The sequence below is a fragment of the Myotis brandtii genome, unplaced genomic scaffold (assembly GCF_000412655.1).
Source record: "Myotis brandtii unplaced genomic scaffold, ASM41265v1 scaffold231, whole genome shotgun sequence".
Lineage (NCBI taxonomy): Eukaryota > Metazoa > Chordata > Mammalia > Chiroptera > Vespertilionidae > Myotis > Myotis brandtii.
The window spans coordinates 1,482,288-1,506,629 of NW_005358689.1; the positions used below are offsets into that span (position 1 = coordinate 1,482,288).

Consider the following 24,342-nt stretch of genomic DNA (forward strand, 5'->3'; position numbering starts at 1 on the left):
TCCCACTGGAAATGTGCCTGCAACCAAGGTACATGCCCTTGACCGGAATCAAACCTGGGACCTTTCAGTCTGCAGGCCGACGCTCTATCCACTGAGCCAAACCGGTCAGGGCAGCTTCTAAGTGATTCAGATTCCTGGCCTTGACCCCTCACCCTTTAACTCAAAATCTCTCGGGATGGGGCCTAAGAATTTGTATTTATTAAGCTCTAAAATGATTACTATTTGGCCACTCTGGTATCCGTTTATACAGTTTTGGGGAAAATACTGCAGTATTTCATTTATTTTTCCATTCACTTACTTTTTTTTTTTTAAACATGCAAATAGCAGTTATCTGGCAATACAGTGTTACTCGGTTAACCTGAAGTTATTATTGATCATGTAAAATTTAGGACTGTGTTATCTAAATGTCCTTTTACTTCTATATTATCACCAGAACTGTAACCTATCTGTCACATTAGATTTTCAATTCCATTAAATTGGACAAGGACGTGACAAAATACGCACCGGTATTTGAAGTCAGTCTACACCTGAGAATTCCTTCTGAGAGCGATTCTTCGAGCAGCTCCAGGGAGAGCTTCCAGGAATCCGAGCAGTTCTCTGAGAAATCCTTGCTGTCCCAGGAGGAGGAAATATCGGAAAGTGAAGTCAGCAGCGTCAAACCCTCCAACTATGAGCTCCTAATGATGCAGCAGAAACCCAAGACTTTGAACCTTGTAGAAATCCTTTCAGGTGAGATGAATGAGGCGGGTAAGCCCAAAGGGAAATAGCCTGACACCTGGGACATCACAAGGGAGAGAAAAACACATCGTTACGGATTATCGCGCGGTAAATTGTGACGTTGAGCCATGTCGAAGGAAGGAGGCTCCGAGGGAGTATAAACGGAACAGGCCATTTGTGGTGGATGCGAGCAGGAGCGCCAACACCCATTTTTTAATCTTAATACCACTGGTCGCTGAGGGGGACCCGAGGAGCCCCCTTCACGAGGACGGACAGCACCTGGGGTGCTCGTTAACATGCAGACTCTCGGACTCCATCTGAGACGTCCTTCATCAGATTTGGGGGTGAGGGGGGGTTGCTGGCTGGGCACTGCCTTTCCAGGTGATTCTTAGGGTGTTTGGGAAGCACTGATAACAGAGCAGCTTGTCCTTTAGCCGATATAAATATCAATCAATGTTTTTCTTCTCTTTCTTTCAATGGATTCTAATAGATATAGAAGCCATGGATGATTTTGATAATAAAACCGAGAACGATGAGTAAGTCGCACGCACTTCTGAAGTTACAAGTAATTCGACTTGACGTTCGTTCCGGCATCGTGTTGAAATTCGCTCTCATCGTTTTCTCTCGTAGATTTTTAGAATTCCCTACGAATCTCTCAATTGCTCCCAACAGACGGGACTTTTCGATAAAAATTCAGAATATGCTGGCCGATCTTGAGAAATGCATAAGTAAGTGTTTTAAGTGTTTCATTAGATGCATTGTATCCTTCAGCAATATTTTCTGAAATTGAGGGATTGGAAGCTTTTACCCAGGTATGTGGCAGACATTACAGTGTATTAGAGATCATGGATTCACACTCTTTGGGATCAATCGATGTGGATTTGAAATTATTTGAGCATGTGGGAATTATACACACAACCATAGAAGCAGGAAAATAGTGGGGGCTTGGATTTGTTTTTTTTTCAATAATGTACTACAGAATTTTATGAGACTTAAATAAGTAATATCTTCTATATCAGCAAAACAAAGGTATTCTTTCCACCTTAAATAGATTTTTTTGTTGTTGTTAATCCTCACGTGAGGATAGTCTCCATTGCTTTCAGAGAGAGTGGAAAGGAGGGGGCGGAGAGAGAAAGGAGAGAGACAGAGAGAGAGAGAGAGAGAGAGAGATGTGAAAGAGACACATTGATCGGTTGCCTTTTGCATGCACCGAGACCAGGGCCTGGGATCAAACCTGCAACCCAGGTACCTGCCCTCGACCCGGGAATTGAACCCGAGACCCTTCAGTGTGCGGGCCGGCGCTCTATCCACTGAGCAACACTGGCCAGGGCTTAAATAGATTTTGATTAATGCTGTTCCAGCTGGGTGCACACAATCTGACATGACATGGCAGTCACCAGCCTGACCCATGAATTGATCCCTTCTCCACAGTCTCAGTCGATCCTGGAACACCAGGACCCGATGCAGCTCCTTGAATGCAGCATCGTTCTCCAACCACATCACCATAGTTTGCTGAGCTCAGAGGTCCCTCTTTCTGAACTGGTATCCAATTCACTGTTTGTTTGTTTTTAAATATATTTTTATTTATTTCAGAGAAGAAGGGAGAGGGAGAGAAACATCAGTGATAAGAGAGAATCATTGATCGTCTGCCTCCTGCATGCTCCCTACTGGGGGTTGAGCCCGCAACTCTGGCATGTGCCCTGACTGGGAATTTAACCTTGACCTCCTGGTCAACACTCAACCACTGAGCCGCACCGGCCGGGCTCCAATGCATTGCTTGATTTCCTTTTGTAAGCTCAGGAATCCAGTGTCTCATTGTCCTTACTGTTGAGTGGTGAGAGATCTTTATATGTACGCTCGATACAAGTTCTTGATTAGTTATAAGATTTGCAAAATATGCCTGACCCTTTCACTTCTTCCTCACAGAGCTAAACTTCTTAATTTTGATCAAGTACAGCTTATCAATTTTTTTGTCTTCATAGATTATACTTTCGATTTTATGTCTAAAAACTCTCTGTCTAACTCAAGTCACACCGATCTTTCCTACATTTTCTCCTAGAAGGTTTATAGATGGGTGTTTTATTCTTAGGGATACGATTCATCTTGAGTTGATACTTTCTAATGTATAAAGTGTAGGTGCAAGTTATTTTTTTGCCTGTGGACATCCAGGCGTGCAGCTAGATTATGAACTCATTGATAGTAGAGGCGGTGTCTTCTAATCTTTGTATCCGCAGATTGGTATAATGGTCTTCCCATAGCATATCCACGTCAAATCATTGTTAACTTAATGCGGTGGTTCTCAACCTTCCTAACGCTGCGACCCTTTCATACAGTTCCTCATGTTGTGGTGACCCCCAACCATAAAATTATTTTCATTGCTACTTCATAACTGTCATGTTGCTACTGTTATGAACCATAATGTAAATATCTGATATGCAGGATGTATTTTCATTGTTACAAATTGAACATCATTAAAGCATAGTGATCAATCACAAAAACAATATGTAATTATAGATGTGTTTTCCAATGGTCTTAGGTGACCCCTGTGAAAGGGTCGTTGGACTTAATGGCTTATTCTCAGTTTCTGTTTTAATCATGCCTCGTCGCGCTACCACCAATTACCTGTGAGTGGTTCTTTTGTTTCCCTAATATTAAACCCCAACGTTTACACCTGCCTTTAGGTCCCATTTGTACTGTCTGGTCCCCATGGTAAACCAGTTTCAGTTATCAGTAGTTCTAGATGTCATGGGTGATTACACGGTGTCGGGACTTCGGAAAATATTAACTTTTTACTCATATATTTTAGCCCAAATTATTCCTCTTGACCAAGATCCCCGCCTGTCTGATTTTACTGATCCGGAGTTATTGAATGTGACACAAAGTGGGGCAGACTCTAAGGAGCAAGCCAGATGGCCAGATTGTCAGATCCTGTTTGAAATGGACCCTACCTACCAAAATAAAGTAAGTTTAAAAACAGTGTGTCTTGGGGAATATTTGGTTTAATGACCAGAAACCCACTGACGTTCTTAGATGAAAGGGACTTGTTATAAATTATACGATAATTTTTTCATTGATTGGAAAATCCTTCCCATTTTTTTCTTCCTCATGATATTTCACCTCTGTTCACTTTTTATTCCCCAACAAACCTCTGAGAATGGGCTTTCTCTTTCATGGTCCCCTCTGAATATCGTCTTGCTGTTTTGTTGACTTGCCATGACCCTGGCTTTTCTCACTACCATCTAACTGGTATTTTTTTTAAATATATATTTCATTGGTTTTTTACAGAGAGGAAGGGAGAGCCATTACCATCTAACTGGGTATTTTTTGTTCAAATTCACGAGAGAATGTAATGGTTTTAGCTTGGATCAGGATTCTACCCTATCCAGAGTGGCTGTGTCTTGGGAATTGGGTAATGTCACATAGTATATAGAACTGGCCTTTTCTCTCTCTCTTTTTTTTTTAATTCTCACCCAAAGATATTTCCCCTCCTACCCCCATTAATTTTGAGAGAGAGTAAAATGGAGGGAGGGCAAGGGAGAGAGAGAGAAACATCGATGTGAGAGACACATCAAACTGGGTATTTTTTGTTCAAATTCATGAGAGAATGTAATGGTTTTAGCTTGGATCAGGATTCTACCCTATCCAGAGTGGCTGTGTCTTGGGAATTGGGTAATGTCACATAGTATATAGAACTGGCCTTTTCTTTCTTTCTTTTTTTTTTAAATTCTCACCCAAAGGTATTTCCCCCCTACCCCCATTAATTTTTAGAGTAAAATGGAGGGAGGGCAAGGGAGAGAGAGAGAGAGAAACATCGATGTGAGAGACACATCGATTGGTTGCCTTCCTCTTGTGCCCCGACCGGGGCCAGGGATCAAACCTGCAACCAAGGTGCATGCCCTTGACAGGGAATCGAACCTGCAACCCTTTAGTCCGTCGGCTGACGCTCTGACCACTGAGCAAACCGACCAGGGCTAGGACTGGCCTTTTCTAGGGCATAGAGCACATACAGTAAACCCCGGTGACCAGCAAAGGAATAACCGGTTGGTGTCTCCAGTACATGCTAACTATATAGTTCAATCGCCTGTGTACCTTTACATAAATGCCAACTATAAAAAAGTGATGTGAGCCCTAACCGGTTTGGCTCAGTGGATAGAGCGTCGGCCTGCGGACTGAAGGGTCCCAGGTTCGATTCCGGTCAAGGGCATGTACCTTGGTTGCGGGCCCATCCCCAGTAGGGGGCGTGCAGGAGGCAGCTGATCGATGTTTCTCTCTCATTGATGTTTCTAACTCTCTATCCCTCTCCCTTCCTCTCTGAAATCAATAAAGAAATATATATATATTTTTAAAAAGTGATGTGAATGTCTTAGTCTTATGTTTCCAACATATTTATTTAACAGAGGTTTCTAATGACACGAACTGGACAGCTAACTGCTGTTTTGCATGTTTTTAACAGAATTCCGAGTCTACCGGGCCATGCTCTTTTCACTCCCAAAATAACATGCCGTCACGTTTTTATTTACAGATCGTGTGTCTCCTGACCATCCTTGGCAACTCGATGAACCTGGTGAATGGTTACAGCCGCAGGTTCATAAAATACTGCGTGATGGTGGAGAGGGCCAAAGTCACGAGTATGAAAATAGCCACGATGGAAGAACTGACTTCCGCAGAGTTCAGAACCATCCTCGGCAAGTTCCTCAACTACCTCAGAGATGTGGTCAGTATGGTCACCCAGAAGCGCATCGGCATCTTCAACGTGGTCAGCGCCGACTACCAGTCGGAATGCCTGCCGCACATGGAGGACATCCTGCAGACCAGCCAGGACCTCCTGCGGTCCGTCATCGAAAACAAGAACACGAATCTACTGGAAGTAAGTGCTTGGAGAACGCCTACTGCTGGAGACCCTTCAAGATGAGTCGATTATAATTTCAGAATATAGGTACTTAGAAAGCACATACGATGACTGTTAACCCTCAGAAAAAATGCCAGCATGCGTTTTACTGGTCCGGGTCTTGGATCAGGTGTCAGTTCCCCAGAGAAACCTTCCCCGGAATGGTAGCCCGCGTCGCTTTCTGCCTCCTCTCCCTGTCGGGAGCCGGGCACGGGGTGAGGCGGGGCTAGGAAGGGGCTGTTTGAATTTGTGTGAGGGCCACTCTGGCTGCAGAGTGGAGAGTAGATGCCAGTGGGACAATTCAGGGGGAAAGCTGTTTCTGTCATCGAGGGGAGACGTGATGATACCTTGAGCCAGGGAAGTCGCAGGGTGCAGGCTGAGAAGTGTATGGATTTGAGATTTATCTAAGAGATGGAATCAATAGGATATAGTGAATGACACCATGGAAAGAATGAAAGAGCAGGGACTGATGCTTTTGGGTTTTGGGGGCAGTGATCTTACTCACTGGGCGAGGGGACACCGTGCGTGTTCGATTGTGTGATATTCAAGTAGAGAGACTCAGCTACGCCTGTCTGGGTCTCAGGACAGAGTCTAGACTGGAAATGTATATTTAAATGAGCAGGATGCGTATTGTCATTGAAATTATTGAAGTGAATGAGAATGCCCTTGTCTGTGTGTATGGTGACAATAGAAAAGAACAGCACGGGCCAGTGTGGCTCAGTGGTTGGTCACGGACCTATGAACCAGGAGGTCACGGTTCGATTCCCGGTCAGGGCACATGTCCGGGTTGCGTGCAAGAAGCAGCCAATTAATGACTCTCTCTCATCATTGATGTCTCTCTCTCTCTCCCTCTCCCTTCTTCTCTGAACTCAATAAAAGTATATTTTTTCTAAAAAAAAAAAAAATAGAAAAGAACAGAAGCCTGACGAATATCAACATTTGGGAGATGGCTAGAGGAAGAGGAGCCCACAGAGTATACCAAAGGGGTAACCAAAGAGATCAAAGAGAGCAAGGGAGTATTTTGAGAAGGAGGGAACATTCAGGAATTGTTAATGCGACAGAGAGTTGAAGAAAAGATTACAAAGGGTCTATTCGGTGAACAGTACTGTGTGCTGTCCGTAATGAAATACACCTTATCTTTAGATCCACAGGAACCCTGTAACATAAAAAATTACTCTGTTTAATTTAGGTCACATTTCCCAACAAGTATTAGGACACCCCAAAAACACTGTGTATGAAACCAGGGGTTTATTTGTCTCGTGCAGAAGCATACACGCTGGTCAGCCAGGGCTGGTACAGTAGCTGTGATGCAGGCAGGGAACCAGGCTCCTTCCTCCTTTCTGCTCCGTGCCCCTTGATAATGGCTCCTGCCCCCGAGGCACTTGGCTCACACTTGGCACAGCCAGGGCCGGGGGAGGCCAGCGGAGCCGCGTGGTACGTTATCATCTTTGGGCTGGTCACGTGCTAGTCCAGTTCTCTGTCAAGTGCGAGAGTGGCACCTAATGTGACCTATTCATAAAAGAAGAACTCTAAGCCCCGTTTGCCCATCATAAAGTGGTGGAGAAGGAACAGGGCAGGGGCAATAAAAAGTCCCACCCTTTTAAGGAGAAAATGGGGAAACAGACATCTAGCAGGGGTCCTCAAACTTTTTAAACGGGGGGCCAGTTCACTGTCCCTCAGACCGTTGGAGGGCCGGACTATAGTTTAAAAAAAAACGATGAACAAATTCCTATGCACACCGCACATATCTTATTTTGAAGTAAAAAAACAAAACGGGAACAAATACAATATTTGTATTTGCATGTGGCCCACGGGCCGTAGTTTGAGGACCCCTGATGTAGAGTGTTCTCGAGCAGGTGGCCGAGTTCGCTGGGCAGAAAAATGAGCACCGCCCTTGGCTGTCGAGTAAGCTGTTTGGTCGGTCGGTCTCTGGGGCAGCGTCCCTCGCCCTCTGTCGCCTGTGACCCCTGGCGATGCCCTGGATGACGGTCCCCTGGGTTACTATGCTGGACCTCGGCCGGGCCTGGCATCGGACGGTTGTGTTTCTTGGGGCCCCGGGCGGGTGCAGCAGTGCATTATCTGCAGGGATGAGCTTGGAGGGCTGGGGACGCCTTAGGAAATGGCCCTGGTGATTGGGCTTCAGCTGCTGCTTAAAAAGAGGCGTTCGACTTGCTTCTGGTTTCACCAGCGCTGAAGTCTGGACACGATCTCTAAGCCTGAGCGCTTTGCCGTTGAGCTGCCGGCCCTGCGCGCTATACCTCCCAGCCAGCCTTAAACGTATGACCACTCGTTTGCTGCTCAGACTTGGGAGGGAAGGTGACTTCCTTAATAGACTTTGCTGTGAGCTGTCTGAGAAAACCCTCCAGGGAAGGCTCTTTATGAAAAGCCAGGGCCCTCGTCTTGTCGCCTGCTCAGGCCCCCACTCTGCCCTCACCGGCCTTTGAAGCCAGCTCCCTGCCAAAGGCAGAGAAGAATTTTCTCATCCAGCTTCATCCCCTCAGTCTGGGCCCAGCCGGAGTTCATCTCTCGTAGGATTTCGCTCGGAGCACAAAGAGGAACCAGGATACGATGCAAAAGTTGTCCTACTGTTTACCCTAATGCTACAGCCTGGGTTGGCACATTTTTCTAAGTCCCAGGGACCCTTGTGGCCAAATGCTTTGCTCCTGCATAACAGACACATCTACCTGTCCAGCCTCCCGAACCTGTGCACTGACTGCCCCAATGAGGTGAGGTATGTAGGACGGTGTCGTTCCCTAATTCTCCCCTCCTTCGAAAATGAGATGTTGGGACAGTTGAACTCCCCACTCCTACCCTCCACCAACGGTTAGTCTTCACGGAGGTGACTTAGTACTACTTTTAGTTCTAGTTCATTACTAAAATACCAATATGTCTCTTCTATTAAAAACATTTTTATGTGACACTTAAGGTCATCTTCATCGAGTTTTTAAAGATTTGAATTCCGCAGAAATGAATCAGAGTATAATGTTTTTGAACTCTGAAGGTATGAGCCTGCTCTAGCTCAAAACCTCTGCTCTAGCCATGATGGAGAAACAGGACTAGACTTAATTTCACTTTCCGCTCTACAGAGAACAGAAGACTGAAGCAAACAAATGAGAGAAATGCTTTCAGGTACTGCATCACCAGCAGTGCAGGACTGTGGTCCTGGAGACCAGGAAAGCAAATGACGTACGGGATTTCTACCTGGAGGAAAGCTTTGGACCACAAGTACAGGGAGGAGGAACCGGAAGAGAGCCTAGGGGCCTCACTGAGCTGAGATGGATAAAAATTTTCATTTTTAGAGTCAAAGAAGGGAGCTAGGAAAAGCAAAACAAAACAATAAAAACCACCACCACCGCCCAAACACACACACACGCACACGCACTCACACAAATAAAACAGCAGAAAAGTGCACGAGGGTCCCAGGACCCAGGACTCTCCCAGCTGCAGCTACCAAGCATGTCTGCAGGGACCTGGAGCCAAATCCACAGAGAGGGGCTAAAACCCCCAGAGCTGTAAGCAGAACAATGGCCAGAGCTCCTGCGAGTCAAGTCCCAGGCAGTCAGAGTGGAGGGTCCTAGTGAGTATAGAGGGCATTCAGTGGAGAGCCTAGAGCAGGGGTGGGCAACCCCTGGCACGCGTGCCAAACATGGCACGCCAGTAACTTTTGCTGGCACGCGAAACCCTCTCTTATAATCTTCCATTTACAATTTTTTTTCTTAATATTGACTTTTTTTTATTTTTCAGATAAATTCAGTGTAGGTGCATCTTAGATAAGTAAATAATTTTACATAACAAGTTATCTTAAAGACCATAGGCGTGGATTGACGAGGGAGGGGAAGAGCAATTTCAATAGTGTCGAAAACGAACTACTGAGGACTTGGAATGCCATTCCGGAAAATTTTTTCTGTTTAAAAAACTTTGCAACAGCGTTACTCTCTATGTTTTCATCCACACACGCTTGTGAATCTTTGTTCTCAGTGATGAGTTTTGTTAAGTCTCGTAATAGGAGTAGCCTGACGGATGAAAGTAGTAGCTCGTGCATATCTCTGAAGGTCACGAAATATAAACCTGATGTAAAATCTCTGTCATCAGTGATGCAGCAGCAAAAGTCCCACTGATAATATCAAACGGAGTCATAAAGTTTTCTGTCGGACCATCAGTGTACATGTATACATTAAAAAATAAATATTTTTCATCATCATATACTGTGTTTTTGTCGCTCGAATGAATTGTATGATTTCTTCAAGGTTCTTCACATACGTCCACCTGAAGAGATATCAAGTAGGCGTAACGTGTTCTCAAAAAATTAGGGTTGGCACGCAGAAGAATTCTGAGTCAGAGATTTTGCTGGTTTGGGCACGCACTCACAAAAAGGTTGCCCACCCCTGGCCTAGAGGGGTTCGCCTCAGCAATGGAGCTGGTCACTAAAGGGGTCGGCATTCTAAATGCAAAGATGAAAACGAGGCCTCCAAGGGAGCAAACTGCAAAAGACGTGCAAACAACCCCCTCACCAAATGAAGGACCGAACCCTTTAATAACTGCAACAAGAATCAGACCTCTGTGACATGCAGCATCAGCAATGCCTCGCTTTTAATCAGAAATCACTAAACACAGGATGGGCTCAAAGCAGCTTGGGGAACCTGTTCTGAGAGTTCTGCTGGTTCATTCTCTTTCTGGCTGCTGCATACCCCAAAGGCATTTTTGTTTCCTGAGGCTTTGGGTAGTATTCCTTTACATAATTAAGGAAATCTCCTTATTTTGAAAGGAATTCCTAATATCGTAGAATTTTTTATATCATAAGCGAACCTTATCAAGTACTTATTCCGCAGCTACTGCGATGATCATAGTTGTTTTTCTTTCATCTTTTAACCTGGGTAATTGCCTTAATTGACTTTCTAAGGTTAATCTCGAATCCAAATTGATGGATGTAGATTGCCAGCATGCACAGGCACGTACCTGTACATTATTACTTTTTGAAATATGTTTTTACTGATTTCAGAGAGGAAGGGGGGAGGCAGAGAGAGAAACATCAATGATGAGAGAGAATCATCAATCGGCTGCCTCCTGCACGCCCCCCACTGGGGGTCAAGCCTGCAACCTGGGCATGTGACCCGACTAGGAATTGAACCGTGACCTCCTGGTTCATAGGTTGAAGCTCAACCACCGAGCCACACCGGCCGGGCTGCAAACACATTATTTCTAAGATTTTTGCACTTATGCTTGTCAGCAAAATTGCTTTGTGATTTTTCTTTTCCTTAACCATCCATATCTGGTTTTGGTATCAGTGTTCTAGATGATGTCTTCATTTTTTTCCCCTCGAGTTATAATTATGTTAAGTTAGTGTGAGATATTAAAAACGAGTCATTACTCTTCTAAAGTAGTGAAAAATCATTATGGAATTATAATGGACGTGTCCATGATTGCAGGTTATAGACTCATCGTTGAAAAGACTGGAGTGCCATCCCATTGAAATAGAAGAATTTGTGGAACATTTCACTTTTCTGGATGCAATTTCCTCCAGAATACCTAACCTAGAGAAAGAGTACTCAACCATTGCTCAACTGTATTCTGTTCTGAGTTATTACCAGGTCTATATTTCAGAAGAGCAAGTCGCCACCTATAAAGTCCTTATCATCAAGTTCACTCAACTCAAAAGTGCTGTGAAGCTGAGCAAACTGAACAAGGACTCTGCCATTGGCAAGTTCAGAGACAACCTAGAAGCCTACGTCACCGGCCTGCGGACCGACGCCAGTCACTTAAAGGCCAAGGTAAGTTTCCGTGTTTCGTGAAAAGTCAGCCGGGTCTCGGTCTCAGGTCGGCCTAAGCAGGCCGGTGTTTTCTTCCTGTGGACGCCTAGGTCAGTGATTGAATCCACGGATTCCTAACCCGGAACCCACAGACAGAATCTGGGTGACGCGTGAAGCTTGAATGGGAAGTGACAGTGCATGTCTGTTCTCACGAACCTCCAACTGAAATTTTGCTTCCGTTATGAAAATGTGTTTCCCTTCTGAGTGAAGGTCGACAGCAAACGACAGCCAAGCTGGTTCACCACAGGCTTCAACAGACTGCCCGAGGGGGTCTGGGGGTCGGGGGGGGAAGGCATGGCATGAAAAGGCCAAAGATACCCTTAGACCAGGGGTCCTCAAACTACGGCCCGCGGGCCACATGCAAATACAAATATTGTATTTGTTCCCGTTTTGTTTTTTTTTTTACTTCAAAATAAGATATGTGCAGTGTGCATAGGAATTTGTTCATAGGTTTTTTTTAAACTATAGTCCGGCCCTCCAACGGTCTGAGGGACAGTGAACTGGCCCCCTGTTTAAAAAGTTTGAGGACCCCTGCCTTAGATCTTCCTGGGTCTTAGCCTCGGCCAGGGGTGGGGCACGTCCGGCTGGTGGGCCGTATGAGGCCGTGAAATCATTGGGTCTGGCCCTGCCAAGGCATTAGGGGTGAGTTAGTTAAATGTTTGACCGAATACAGCAGGTTAATTTTTATTTAATTTCTTAAAATTATTACTATTTTTTATTGACAATAATACAGATGTCTCCCATTTCACCCTCCCCTTTACCTCCCTCTGCCCAGCTCCTCCCCCTCTTCTCCCCCCAGGTCTTCGCCACCCTATTCCTCCTGTCCATGGGCTGTGCGTATAAGCAGATAAGTTCTTTGGTTTCTCTCTCCTCATCCCCCACCCCCACATGGAGGCATGTCGGTCTGTTCCATGCCTCCGTGCTTAGGGTCTTGTTTTGTTGGTCAATCAGTTTTTTGTTCATTAGATGCCACAAATAAGTGAGATCATGTGATATTTGTCTTTCTCTGACTGACTGGTGTCACGTAGCATAATGCTCTCCAGTTCCCTCCATGCTGTCTCAGAGGGCAAGAGCTCCCTCTTTTTAACAGCTGCATAGTATTCCGTTGTGTCAATGTGCCACAACTTTATTATCCACTCATCTACTGATGGGCACTTGGGCTGTTTCCAGATCTTAGCTATTGTGAGTAATGCTGCTATGAACATAGGCGTGCGTACATTCTTTCTGATTGGTATGTTTTGGGGGTTTTTAGGATATATTCCCTTGAAGTGGGGTCGCTGGGTCAAATGGCAGTTCCATGTTTAAGTTTTTGAGGGAACCCCATACTGTTTTCCATAGTGGCTGCACCAGGCTGCATGCCCACCAGCAGTGAATTTTGTACGGCCCGCGAATGATGTTACAAACATCCAGATGGCCCTGGGCAGAAGAAAGGTTCCCCACCCCTGGTCTAGGCCCAGTGGTAATGGTAGTTCCAGCTTCACTTATCACGAGAAGCAAACTGTCAGACACCGAACATTCACTGAGCACCAGTAACTGTGCTAGGGGGTCCTGGAGGGAAAAAATAGTCGACTTGCTGCTGATTCGGTAGCACTTCAAATGAGCATCTTCTCCCTCAGTCTGCCTTCACTGTGTCCTCTCAGATTCCTCAGTAGCTGCTCCTGGGGTCTGTCCAGGGTTTATAGCTGTTTTATTGGGAGAGACGAGGTGGGGCCTGTTGATGCCCAGATCCAACTTCCATTGTATAACCTTTCAAACTATTTCATGTACATACTGTTGACTGCGGTCATTCTTGGAGGATCTCTGTTTGAAGACTGCTGGTAGGGAGTGGCAAAAGTTTGCCTTGACTCCATCTAAGCTAGTAAGATCAGTCCTCCAAGTATTCGCTCCTCTCTCAAGATAACTCATTTATAAATAAGTATTAATGAGTGGGAAATTATGGGAGAAGCTCGCTAAGGAAAACTTTTCTTATATAGGCATCGCTGTTACAGATGATATATTAAGCCTCATCCATTATCACAGATACATGGTTTAACAATTTTATACAACTCACTGTTACGGTGTTCTCAGTGTTGAGTTGACGACCACACTCCCCATAACACAGTATTATATGCAGTCCCATGGGCTGGATTTTTCAAAAGAATAAGGTGATAGGATCCAGATGAATTTGTTCTTTCAGGAACGTTTTAATAAACAGCTCCCACCTGCCTTTGATGGTGCGGGGTTCTCTGAGGTATACAAAGACTAAACCAATGAAACTATCCTTAACCTTTTTTTTAAAATATATTTTATTGATTTTTTACAGAGAGGAAGGGAGAGGGATAGAGAGTTAGAATCATCGATGAGAGAGAAACACTGATCAGCTGCCTCCTGCACACCCCCCACTGGGGATGTGCCCACAACCCAGGTACACGCCCTTGACCGGAATCAAACCTGGGACCCTTCAGTCCGCAGGCCGACGCTCTATCCACTGAGCCAAACCGGTCAGGGCACTATCCTTAATCTTAAGAAGTCGTTCACTTAGTAAGGAAAATCGGAGCAAACTTTTATTTTACTCACACCTCTCTGTCTTTGGATGTCATTGTTGCAAATGCCCACAATGTCCTGTGCAAGAATAAAACTCGCACACGAGGCAACACGTGACAACCATCATAAAAGTAAGGCACCCTTTACCAGGGTCAGGAAGCGGGAACGCGGGCCACACCCGGCACCGCCGCTTACCATCTGACGACGGGAAGATTATTTACGACCTCGGAAGTTCTTTGAAAAATTGTACAAACTAGTAACTGTCTTTGAAGATGGGTGTATGGATTTAGTAAGCAAGGTAACGTGTTGCCACCGCGCCTGAAATGGAGAAGGTACACCGGAAATTATAGATCTGATGGTAATAATAATCATGACAATGGCCCTAACCGGTTTGGCTCAGTGGCTAGAGCAGTGGTTCTCAACCTTCCTAATGCCGCGACCCTTGAATACAGTTCCTCGTGTTGTGGGGACCCCCAACCATAAAATTATTTTCGTTGCTACTTCATCACTGTAATTTTGCTGCTGTTATGAATCATCATGTAAATATCTGATAGGCAGGATGTATTTTCATGGTTACAAATTGAACATCATTAAAGCATAGTGATTAATCACAAAAACAATGTATAATTATATATGTGTTTTCCGATGGTCTTAGGCGACCCCTGTGAAAGGGTCGTTTGACCCCCAAAGGGGCCGCGACCCACAGGTTGAGAACCGCTGGGCTAGAGCGTTGGCCTGTGGACTGAAGGGTCCCAGGTTCGATTCCGGTCAAGGGCGTGTACCTTGGTTGCGGGCACATCCCCAGTGGGGGGTGTGCAGGAGGCAGCTGATCGATGTTTCTCTCTCATCGATGTTTCTAGCTCTCTATCCCTCTCCCTTCCTCTCTGTAAAAAATCAATAAAATAGATTTTAAAAAATAATGACAGTGAATCGTAACCAACACAAGGAATTACACGCTAAAGGTAATCTCCCCAGATGGTGGTTGCACATGACGTTGGGCTGTGTGCTGAGACGCGGTCCGTGAGCGTGGCCACCTTCCGAGCGCTGTGACCTCTTGGCGTGTGTCCCTGCTCTTTTCCAGGTGAGGACGCCTGTTCTGTTGCACATGGGGACCCCGGCGTCCACCGCGATGGAAATGGTCCAGGCCTTCTCCCAGGAAGCCGCCACCCTGGCCAACAAGGTCCAGATCTGTGCCAACTACCAGGAGTCGATCAGCGAGGCCCAGTCGCACCTGCACCCCCTGAACATGGAGGAGCTCACCCAGGCGGTGGCGGCCGAGATCTCCGACATCGACTACGAGCTGACCTTGAGGAAGATCCTGTGGGAGGCGCAGGAGGAGTGGAGAGCGCTCTTCCAGGAGTGGAGGGCCAGCACCCTTCACGACATTGACATAGAGTCGGTGCAGAGCAACGTGTCCAAGTGGCTGAGCCTGATCTTGGTCCTGGAAAAAGGTAAACGCACCCTCCCCGTGGTGGCCCGCCCGGAGTTACATACAAGACGCCCCCTGGGTCAGCAGGGTCACCCTCTCTCCCCCAGTCCCCACGACCTGACCGCTCACGGCTGGAGAGACGGCCCAGGGCGCAGGTGGGATTATTTCCTGAAGCAAAAAAAAAAAAAAGAGAGATGGAGACTTTGGCCCCAAATTTGCTTAACGTCATGAATAACAGTTTGCGTCTCCTTTTTTTAAAAAAATATATTTTATTGATTTTGTACAGAGAGGAAGGGAGAGGGATAGAGAGTTAGAAACATCGATGAGAGAGAAACATCGATCAGCTGCCTCCTGCACGCCCCCTACTGGGGATGTGCCCGCAACCCAGGTACATGCCCTTGACCGGAATCGACCCTGGGACCCTTCAGTCCGCAGGCCGACGCTCTATCCACTGAGCCAAACCAGCTAGGGCAGTTTGCGTCTCCTTTAAACCAGGTAGGGCCCCAGACACTTCCCCCTGGACTCCCACTCTTCCTAGGGCCGGAGCTGGGTGGATGCTAAGGGCCCACCTGCGGGGTCTGCACCCACATCGCGGACCCTCTGGGCAGTGAGGACGCAGCTGAAAGTGACTTTGAGGGGGTCCCCTCTGCGCAGCATCACAAGGGAAATGGGTCAGTGCAGAGGTGCTGTGCCCGTGCGAGCAGGTGCGCTATCCTACCCGCTCCCAAAGGAAGCCTTTCACGTGGGAAGGGGAAATCGAGGTAGAATTTTAAATCCCTCCCTCACCTCTCCGCTACACTCTAGAACAGTGATGGCGAACCTTTTGAGCTCAGCGTGTCAGCATTTTGAAAAACACTAACTTAACTCTGGTGCCGTGTCACATATAGAAATTTTTTGATATTTGCAACCATAGTAAAGCAAAGACATATATTTTCTTGGCTCGTAGGTCGATGCTCAACCACTGAGCCACGCCGGCCGGGCCCTATTATAGTCTTTTGAATGCCAACGTGTGCCTGTCTGTCTGTCTGTCTTGTCAGTGACACTCGGAACCCTGTAGCAGCTTCCCTAGCATCAAATGCCATCAGGTAACTTGGTTCTCTGATCAGCAGTGCCATTTCTCTTTACTCCATACTTCAGTCTTACGGGAGGATGATAGTAATAAAACTATTTTAGTGCAGACGGATAACTGATCAATGCAGTCTGGTTTAAAAAATACAGTGAGCATGTCATCAGCCCACCGACCCATTGCTGTTCACAGACCTACCCCAGAACAACATGGTCACCTACCTGAAGCAGTCGGTGACCAGCTTTAAGCAAGAGCTGCCCATCATCATCGCCCTGGGGAACCCGTGTCTCAAGCCACGGCACTGGGAGGCTTTCCAGGAGATCATTGGGAAGTCCATCACTCTGGATAGAAACTGTACCATAGAGAGCCTTCTCGTGCTCAAGGTAAGCGAGGGGAGTTCGGAATAAAACAAAAACGGGTGAAATGCCACCGGGGCTAATTTTAAGCGAGCAAGTACATCTACAGGGATGGGGAGTTAGAAAAGGGAGGCATTCATGGAACGTCTGGTTGAAGGTTTTTCTATTTTTGCGCCTGGCTTACAATAAGCTCCGTGGATGTTTCGTGATTCAGTGTTGACAGTCTCTAATGAAATCAATCACAGTATTTTATACCTATAATCTTCTAAATGATTTGCTGTAATGAAGAAATGGGGGCGGGGGGGCGCATCACAAAGGGCCCGCCACGCAGCCTGTGGTTGGGATGGAACCCGAGCGCATCCGACCTTCACTGTTTCCGCTGTCCCTGCCACGTGTTCGTGGCCGTCTTCCATTTTCGATGTATCCGGAATGATCTGCTGCGCTGCCATTAAAAAAAAAACACGAATTTCCCTCCCAGATGTGTCAGTATGAAAATGAAATCAATGAAATCTCCACCTCAGCCACGCACGAAGCTGCTCTTGAAAAGCTGCTGTTTAAGATCATCGACCTTTGGAAGACGACCCCTTTGCACTTGGTCCTTCATCACACGGAGACGGACGAGATCCTCATCATTTCGTCTCTGGATGACTTGCTGGCCCAGTTGGAGGAGTCTCAGGTCATGCTCGCCACCGTGAAAGGGTCCTCGTATAGCGAGCCCATTAAGGTAGGTGGTGGGGCCCAGGGGACCTGCTGTCATTGTCCACCCTTTTGTTGATCACTTCACATTTTTGCCATCTGTGAGCATTGGATTTGAATAATGCATTGAAATACTTCCATCAAACTGGATTGAATAGCGGATAAAAGACTAAAAAAATAACTTTTTATGGAAACGTTCGCTGTTCATGAGGAATTGTCAGAACGGTTCATTTGGGCAGACGAGGTGAATTTAGGCAAGATGCAAACAGGAGCCCGCAAGCCGGGACGTTCCCAGCAGTGCCACTGCCCACAGGCCCCCCCGTGCCCGGACCATTGCCCTGTGTGCTGGAGAGGAATGCCTCATTTTAATTCCCTGTGTTATTGCTCTTTTTAAAAAAAAATACGTGTTTTTATTGATTTCAGAGAGGAAGGGAGAGGGGGAGAGAGAGAGAAACATCAGTGATGGGAGAGAATCATTGATCGGCTGCCTCCTGCACACTCCCTAGTGGGGATCGAGCCTGCAACCCGGGCATGTGCTCTTGACTGGAATCAAACCTGGGACCCTTCAGTCCGCAGGCCGACGCTCTATCCACTGAGCCAAACCGGCTATTGCTCTTACACAGGGCCATCCTGGCTTTATACTCGTGTGTTCCTGCAATTATTTCTGTACCAAACAGCAGCCTCCACATCTATTCTAGTGTAAGTTGAAATTAAACCACAGAGCTTGTATTTGGTGTTCTCTGATAGTCCTTCCTGGGCAGCCTCCATCCAACAACATAGATGAGAATCATTTAAACTTCAGGAAACTCTACAAGATGTGTAACAATATAGAAATATTTACTAGTAAAATTAACGAAATTGATTATAGATAGTGTGAGAGAAATATCTGTTCAACAGATGGAATTCATAGTATTTGCAGACATACAAACATTTAGGGAAAATGTCAATTGGACCTCAGAGAAGAACACTAAGTGAATTCACCCCCCCGCAAAAAAGTTAAATCACATAGACTGTTCTCTAACCATGTGCAGTAAAATAAAAACTGAACAGCAGAAAAGTTGCAAGAAATAGACAACAACCAAATCACTCACAAAAAATGGAAATTTAAAAGCAACTAGAAGAATATATAGGAAATGTAATCAAATTTTTAACTGAAAATAAGCAAAAAGGAGAGAATTATAAATCAAACCTTTGACAGTTGACTAGAGCCCTAAAAAAGGAATATTTAGAGCACTAAATGCCTTTATTACTAATGGAAGTTTTCTGATATTAAAAGAATGAAGAAACCTTACAAGCACTTGTATAAAACTTCTCTAAAACACAGGTTAAAAAAAAAGAAAGCCACAGAACAATGTATATAATATGATTGCATTTATGTAAATTATTAAAGATGTTATATGCGTATGTACATCTGTGCAACAATGTTTAAAGAAAGGAATGAAAGCATATACATACCAAAAAGATTTGTATATTGCATAATGAATAAGACAGAAAATTGAATGAGTAGGACATCTCACACCTCCCCCAATACTAAATATAATGAGACTTATATTCATGTACAGACCCTCGATGCATTACTTCCTGTATGTCAGTGACTAATAATCAGATTTGTGTTCAGTTTCTATTCTATGATTCTTCCAAGTAATTTTCCATTTAGATTTTGGTTTCTGTCCTTGTAGGGTCTTGTGGATAAATGGGATCAAAAGTTGACTCTCTTCTCGTACACCTTGGAGGAGTGGGTGAACTGTCAAAGATCTTGGCTTTACCTTGAACCAGTCTTCAATTCTTTGGAGGTAAAAAGGTAAAAACTTGAAATATGCCACATACAGGCACAAAAAAATCATCGTGGGTAATTTATTCTCTGTGATTCTTGAGAAATCATTTCTTCAATGAACACTCTCGCTGCCAAATGATTATTATATTTTTTCCTTCATAAAAAATGGAAAATATCATTTTTAAAGCCTTATTTCTCAGTTATTGATAGGGAGCTATTAAGGACAGGGAAGAAATGTCAGATACATCATTATAATCTCCAAGCTACAATATGTGTCTCTTTATTAGTGTGGTTCTTTAAAAAATATTTTTATTGATTTCAGAGAGGAAGGGAGAGGAAGAGAGAGAGAGAAACATCAGTGATGAGAAGGAATCGTTGATCGGCTGCCTCCTGCACACCCCACACTGGGGCTCGAACCTGCAACCTGGGCATGTGCCCTGACCGGGAATTGAACAGTGACCTCCAGGTTTATAGGTTGACGCTCAACCACTGAGCCACACTGGCCGGTCTGTTAGTGTGGTTTTGATGTAAACAGTAAGCGTGTTTTTAGTAACATTCATACATAAATGATAATTTCTTACTCTGGACCACGTGAAAGAATAAAGGACCTAGAGCAGTGGTTCTCAACCTTGGCTGCACATTAGAATCACCTGGGAATCTTTTTAAAATCCTGATTTCTGGGCCTCATCCTCCGGAAATTCTGTTTTTTTGTTATGGGGTAAGGCCACAACATTAGTAACAAAGAAACAGAATTTCCGGAAGATGAGGCCCAGAAATCAGGATTTTTAAAAGATTCCCAGGTGATGCTAACGTGCAGCCAAGGTTGAGAACCACTGACCTAGACAATGTTGAAAATTTTACCATCTCTTTCTATTCCTAGCATTGGAATTAATTGGTCTCTTGGTAACTGATTGGTCTTAAGAGTGCTTAAGTTGAGACATATGTATTATCGAGGCAGAATTTAAACTGTGGACATCACACAAGCTAGTCTAGGGGCCATTCTGAAATAAGGTAGAAAGTGATGAGGTGTATGTTTATAAGGCATATTAGAGCAGATGATAGAAAACCTTGAATATCAGGTTAAGTATTTTGAGCTTTATTTTAGATGCATAGGTGAGCTACTAGGGGCTTACAAAAGAGAAATGTTTAGATGCATTACTTCGTAGGAAACAGTATCCCTTTTTGTTGTATGCATATAGTTCTTACCATATGAATGCTTTAGATCAGTGATGGCGAACCTTTTGAGCTCGGCGTGTCAGCATTTTGAAAAACCCTAACTTAACTCTGGTGCTGTGTCACATATAGAATTTTTTTGATATTTGCAACCATAGTAAAACAAAGACTTATATTTTTGATATTTATTTTATATATTTAAATGCCATTTAACAAAGAAAAATCAACCAAAAAAATGAGTTCGCGTGTCACCTCTGACACCCGTGTCACAGGTTCGCCATCACTGCTCTAGACTCTATTAATCTACACTTATTCTCAAAGTGCTCTGAGGAGGTGAAACCATATAACTAAGGGGTATGTCCTTTATGGTCACGACAACTTAGTGCCTTAAATGCAAACCTCAATGCTACCTTTTACGAAACATTTCTTTCTTTTTTTTAATATTTTATTGATTTTTCACAGAGAAGAAGGGAGAGGGACAGAGAGTTAGAAACATCGATGAGAGAGAAACATTGATCAGCTGCCTCCTGCACGCCCCCCACTGGGGATGTGCCCGCAACCAAGGTACATGCCCTTGACCGGAATCAAACCTGGGACCCTTGAGTCCGCAGGCCGACGCTCTATCCACTGAGCCAAACCGGTTCGGCGAAACATTTCTTAATGAGAGGGAAGACTCCTAGGTAAGGGATTTCGGAATATCCCCAAGTTGTTCTTTTACAGGATTGGCTAGCAGGCTGAAAACAGGGCTTCTGATTAAAGGCCCCTTTGCCATGGCTGTAAAGAACAGAAAAAGTGGGTCTGGAATAGACCTGCCTTCGATTCACGGAGAAAGATGATGGGCCGACGCGCTATCCACTGAGCCAAACCAGCCAGGGCCGAATTTTCGTAGCCCTTTATTTTATTCCAAGCCCTCGGACAGAAATCACTCCCACACTCTATGTAGAACTTTTATATCTCAAGCTTATACCCCTCGTTAAGTCTGATCTTGTTAAATGATGGCTGGATAGCCAATGTATGGTAGTATTTCCTACCATGTACACCACTAGTACACAACAGACACTAAAAAAACACACACAAACAAACTTGAGTTAATGCTCGATCAGCAAAAATATAACGGAGCACAACATTTTGTAAATTGAACAATATTGGGTGGCGGATGCACTGAGCTGGCAGATTTTCATGATCATTTCTTCAAAAAATAAAACGATCCCCAATTTTCTTTTTGCAGGCAGCTCCCAGCAGAATCGGAACTCTTCTCTCAGGTGATGGACATGTGGAAGGAGATCATGTTAAAAATCCAAAACAAGCTGAACGCGTTGGGAATAGCCATCTCCACGGGCGTCCTTGGGATCCTGAGAAACTGTAACGTCTCTCTCGAACGTATAAAGAAAAGTCTGGAGGTAACGCCGCCGAGGCCCTAGAGTGCAGAACCGGTCAGTTCACACCCTGCCGTGTAACACACCACGTGGTCCCACCCCAGGGCAGGTTTTCGTTGTTGCTCTAGCTTCCCAACGGTATTTCCAACGCTCACCATCTGTAGAGCTCGTGCAAACACTATAGAGAGCCCCAGCTGGTGTGGCTCAGTGGATAGAGCATCGGCCTATGGACTGAAGGGTCCCAGGTTCGATTCCGGTCAAGGGCACATGCCTGGGTTGCAGGCTCCATCCCCAGTCGGGGGCGTGCAGGAGGCAGCCGATCCATGATTCTCTCTCATCATTGATGTTTCTCTCTCTCTCTCTACCCCATTAAGCATTTATACCCCTGCTGGGTAGTCCTTGTGGATTACTTAGCCCTAGGCCAGTGATGGCGAACCTTTTGAGCTCGGCGTGTCAGCATTTTGAAAAACCCTAACTTAACTCTGGTGCCGTGTCACATACAGAAAAAATTTTTTGTTTGCAACCATAGTAAAACAAAGACTTTTTTTGATATTTATTTTATATATTTAAATGCCATTTAACAAAGAAAAATCAAAAAAAATGAGTTCGCGTGTCACCGGTTCGCCATCACTGACTGGTATAGAGAAAGGGAAGAGACGTGCATGGACCAATCTAAATGATCTTCAGCAAAGTCTCACATTTTTAAGTGCCTACCTGCACGCGCCCCAATCAGGGCCCTGGCCGGGGAGGAGCCTGCAACTGAGGATATATGCCCTTGACCGGAATCGAACCCGGGACCCTTTAGTCCGCAGGCCGACGCTCTATCCACTGAGCCACACTGGCCAGGGCACCTGCAGTTTTAACATTGTGGCTTTTGTGTGCCCATGGAGGCCCAGCGGGAGTCATATCCTGATGACACATGTTCTGAATTGCACTTCTTTTGGTTCTGGACAGGACTACCTTGAAGTTAAAAGGATGATTTTCCCAAGATTCTACTTCCTTAGCAACGAGGAACTTCTCGCGATCCTGGCGGGGAGCAGCGACCCCGAGTCTGTCCAGGTGAGACCACTGTCCTCTGCTCCGAAGCGTTATCCCCAAAAGCCACGTGGGGTTCTGCTGCTGCTGACGCTGGTTTCTGGTCCACAGCCCCACCTGGTGAAATGCTTTGAGAACATCAAGCAGCTGCTGATCTGGAAGCAGGAAGTCGGCCCTCCCACCGTGATAATGCTCATCTCCAACGAAGGGGAAGCCCTGTTGCTGCCCAAGTAGGACCTTTACTTTGCAAAACCTCCGCTTGGCGATTTCTGATTGATCGTAGAAGTTGGCTAAGCAAACTACTTCTTTAAAAAAAAATTACATACCGCCCTCATTGGTTTGGCTCAGTGGATGGAGCGTCAGCCTGCGGACTGAAGGGTCCCAGGTTCGATTCCAGTCAAGGGCACATGCCTGGGTTGCAGGCTTGATCCCCAGTAGGGGACATGCAGAAGGCAGCCAATCAATGATTCTCTCTCATCATTGATGTTTCTATCTCTCTTTCCCTTTCTCTCTGAAATCAATAAAGATATATTAAAAAAATAATAAAACAAATAAATAAATAAATACATACATACTTTTTATTGATTACAGAGAGAGGGAGAGAGAGAGAAACATCAACGATGAGAAAAACCATTGTTCGGCTGCCTCCTGCACGCGCCCTACTGGGGCTCGAGCCCACAACCCCGACCTGTGCACTGACCGGGAACCAAACCGTGACCTCCTGGTTCGTAGGTCAATGCTCAACCACTGAGCCACGCCGGCCAGGCAGGAAACTATTTCTTCAAAGATAATATGCTTGTCTGGAATTTTACCCTTCCATGTCTGTATGGAGTAACAGGATCCTGAAAGCCAACGCGAGATTTTATTAGTTGAATACAGGCCGGAAGGGAACTCGCTTGGGATTGTTGGTGCTGCCCCTTCTGATTCTCCCTCCGTTGCACTGGTCCAGTCTGCCAGCCGTGGCCTGGGGCTCCTGGTGTGTGTGGTTTGAAAGAATGCTGTGCCCCAGTCTTGTCATCCACCAAAACCCCTCACTGGCCTCTGATCTAGGCTTAGTGTTTCAAAGATCCAGTGAGAAATCCAAAATTGCTTTGTGCTGGGGTCCAACCCCAGCAGGTCCAGGGGTCCCCAAAGGTGTGGACGGAGTCGAAGAAGGAAGGACACGGAGGTAGAATTCCGTTGATCAGCATAGTTGGGTTCTCTAGCCAGGATCTCCAGCCAAGTTCTATCCAGGTTCTCCTGCCATGTTCTGTCTAGGTTCTGTCTAGGTTCTCTTGCCATGTTCTCTCGCCATGTTCTCTCACTAGGTTCTGTCTCTAGGTTCTGTGTCCTGTTGTCTTGTTACATCTGTATTTATACCAGTTGATTCCAATCCTATCAATCTCTATTCCAAAGGTTAGGGCGTTTCTTATCTCCATTCCAGGGAGTAAAGATTATGTAGCTTAAGTGTGATTGTTTGTAGTTAAAGTGATTAACTACCCGCCTGGCACTTAGTTAAGGGG

The 24,342-nt window shown here is 45.5% G+C and overlaps 1 protein-coding gene across 1 annotated transcript in view; it reads left to right on the plus strand.

The window, feature by feature from the left end:
- Positions 1-24,342, plus strand: part of DNAH14 (dynein, axonemal, heavy chain 14) — a 152,975-nt gene that overhangs the window by 20,701 nt on the left and 107,932 nt on the right. The window contains exons 12-24 of the mRNA XM_014539918.1: positions 459-747; positions 1,208-1,253; positions 1,348-1,445; positions 3,524-3,678; positions 5,240-5,584; positions 11,032-11,373; positions 15,017-15,386; positions 16,623-16,813; positions 17,265-17,510; positions 19,162-19,283; positions 21,658-21,829; positions 22,760-22,864; positions 22,952-23,070. Of these exons, the coding sequence (XP_014395404.1) occupies positions 459-747; positions 1,208-1,253; positions 1,348-1,445; positions 3,524-3,678; positions 5,240-5,584; positions 11,032-11,373; positions 15,017-15,386; positions 16,623-16,813; positions 17,265-17,510; positions 19,162-19,283; positions 21,658-21,829; positions 22,760-22,864; positions 22,952-23,070 (2,600 nt within the window). The remainder of the gene's footprint in view (positions 1-458; positions 748-1,207; positions 1,254-1,347; positions 1,446-3,523; positions 3,679-5,239; positions 5,585-11,031; positions 11,374-15,016; positions 15,387-16,622; positions 16,814-17,264; positions 17,511-19,161; positions 19,284-21,657; positions 21,830-22,759; positions 22,865-22,951; positions 23,071-24,342) is intronic.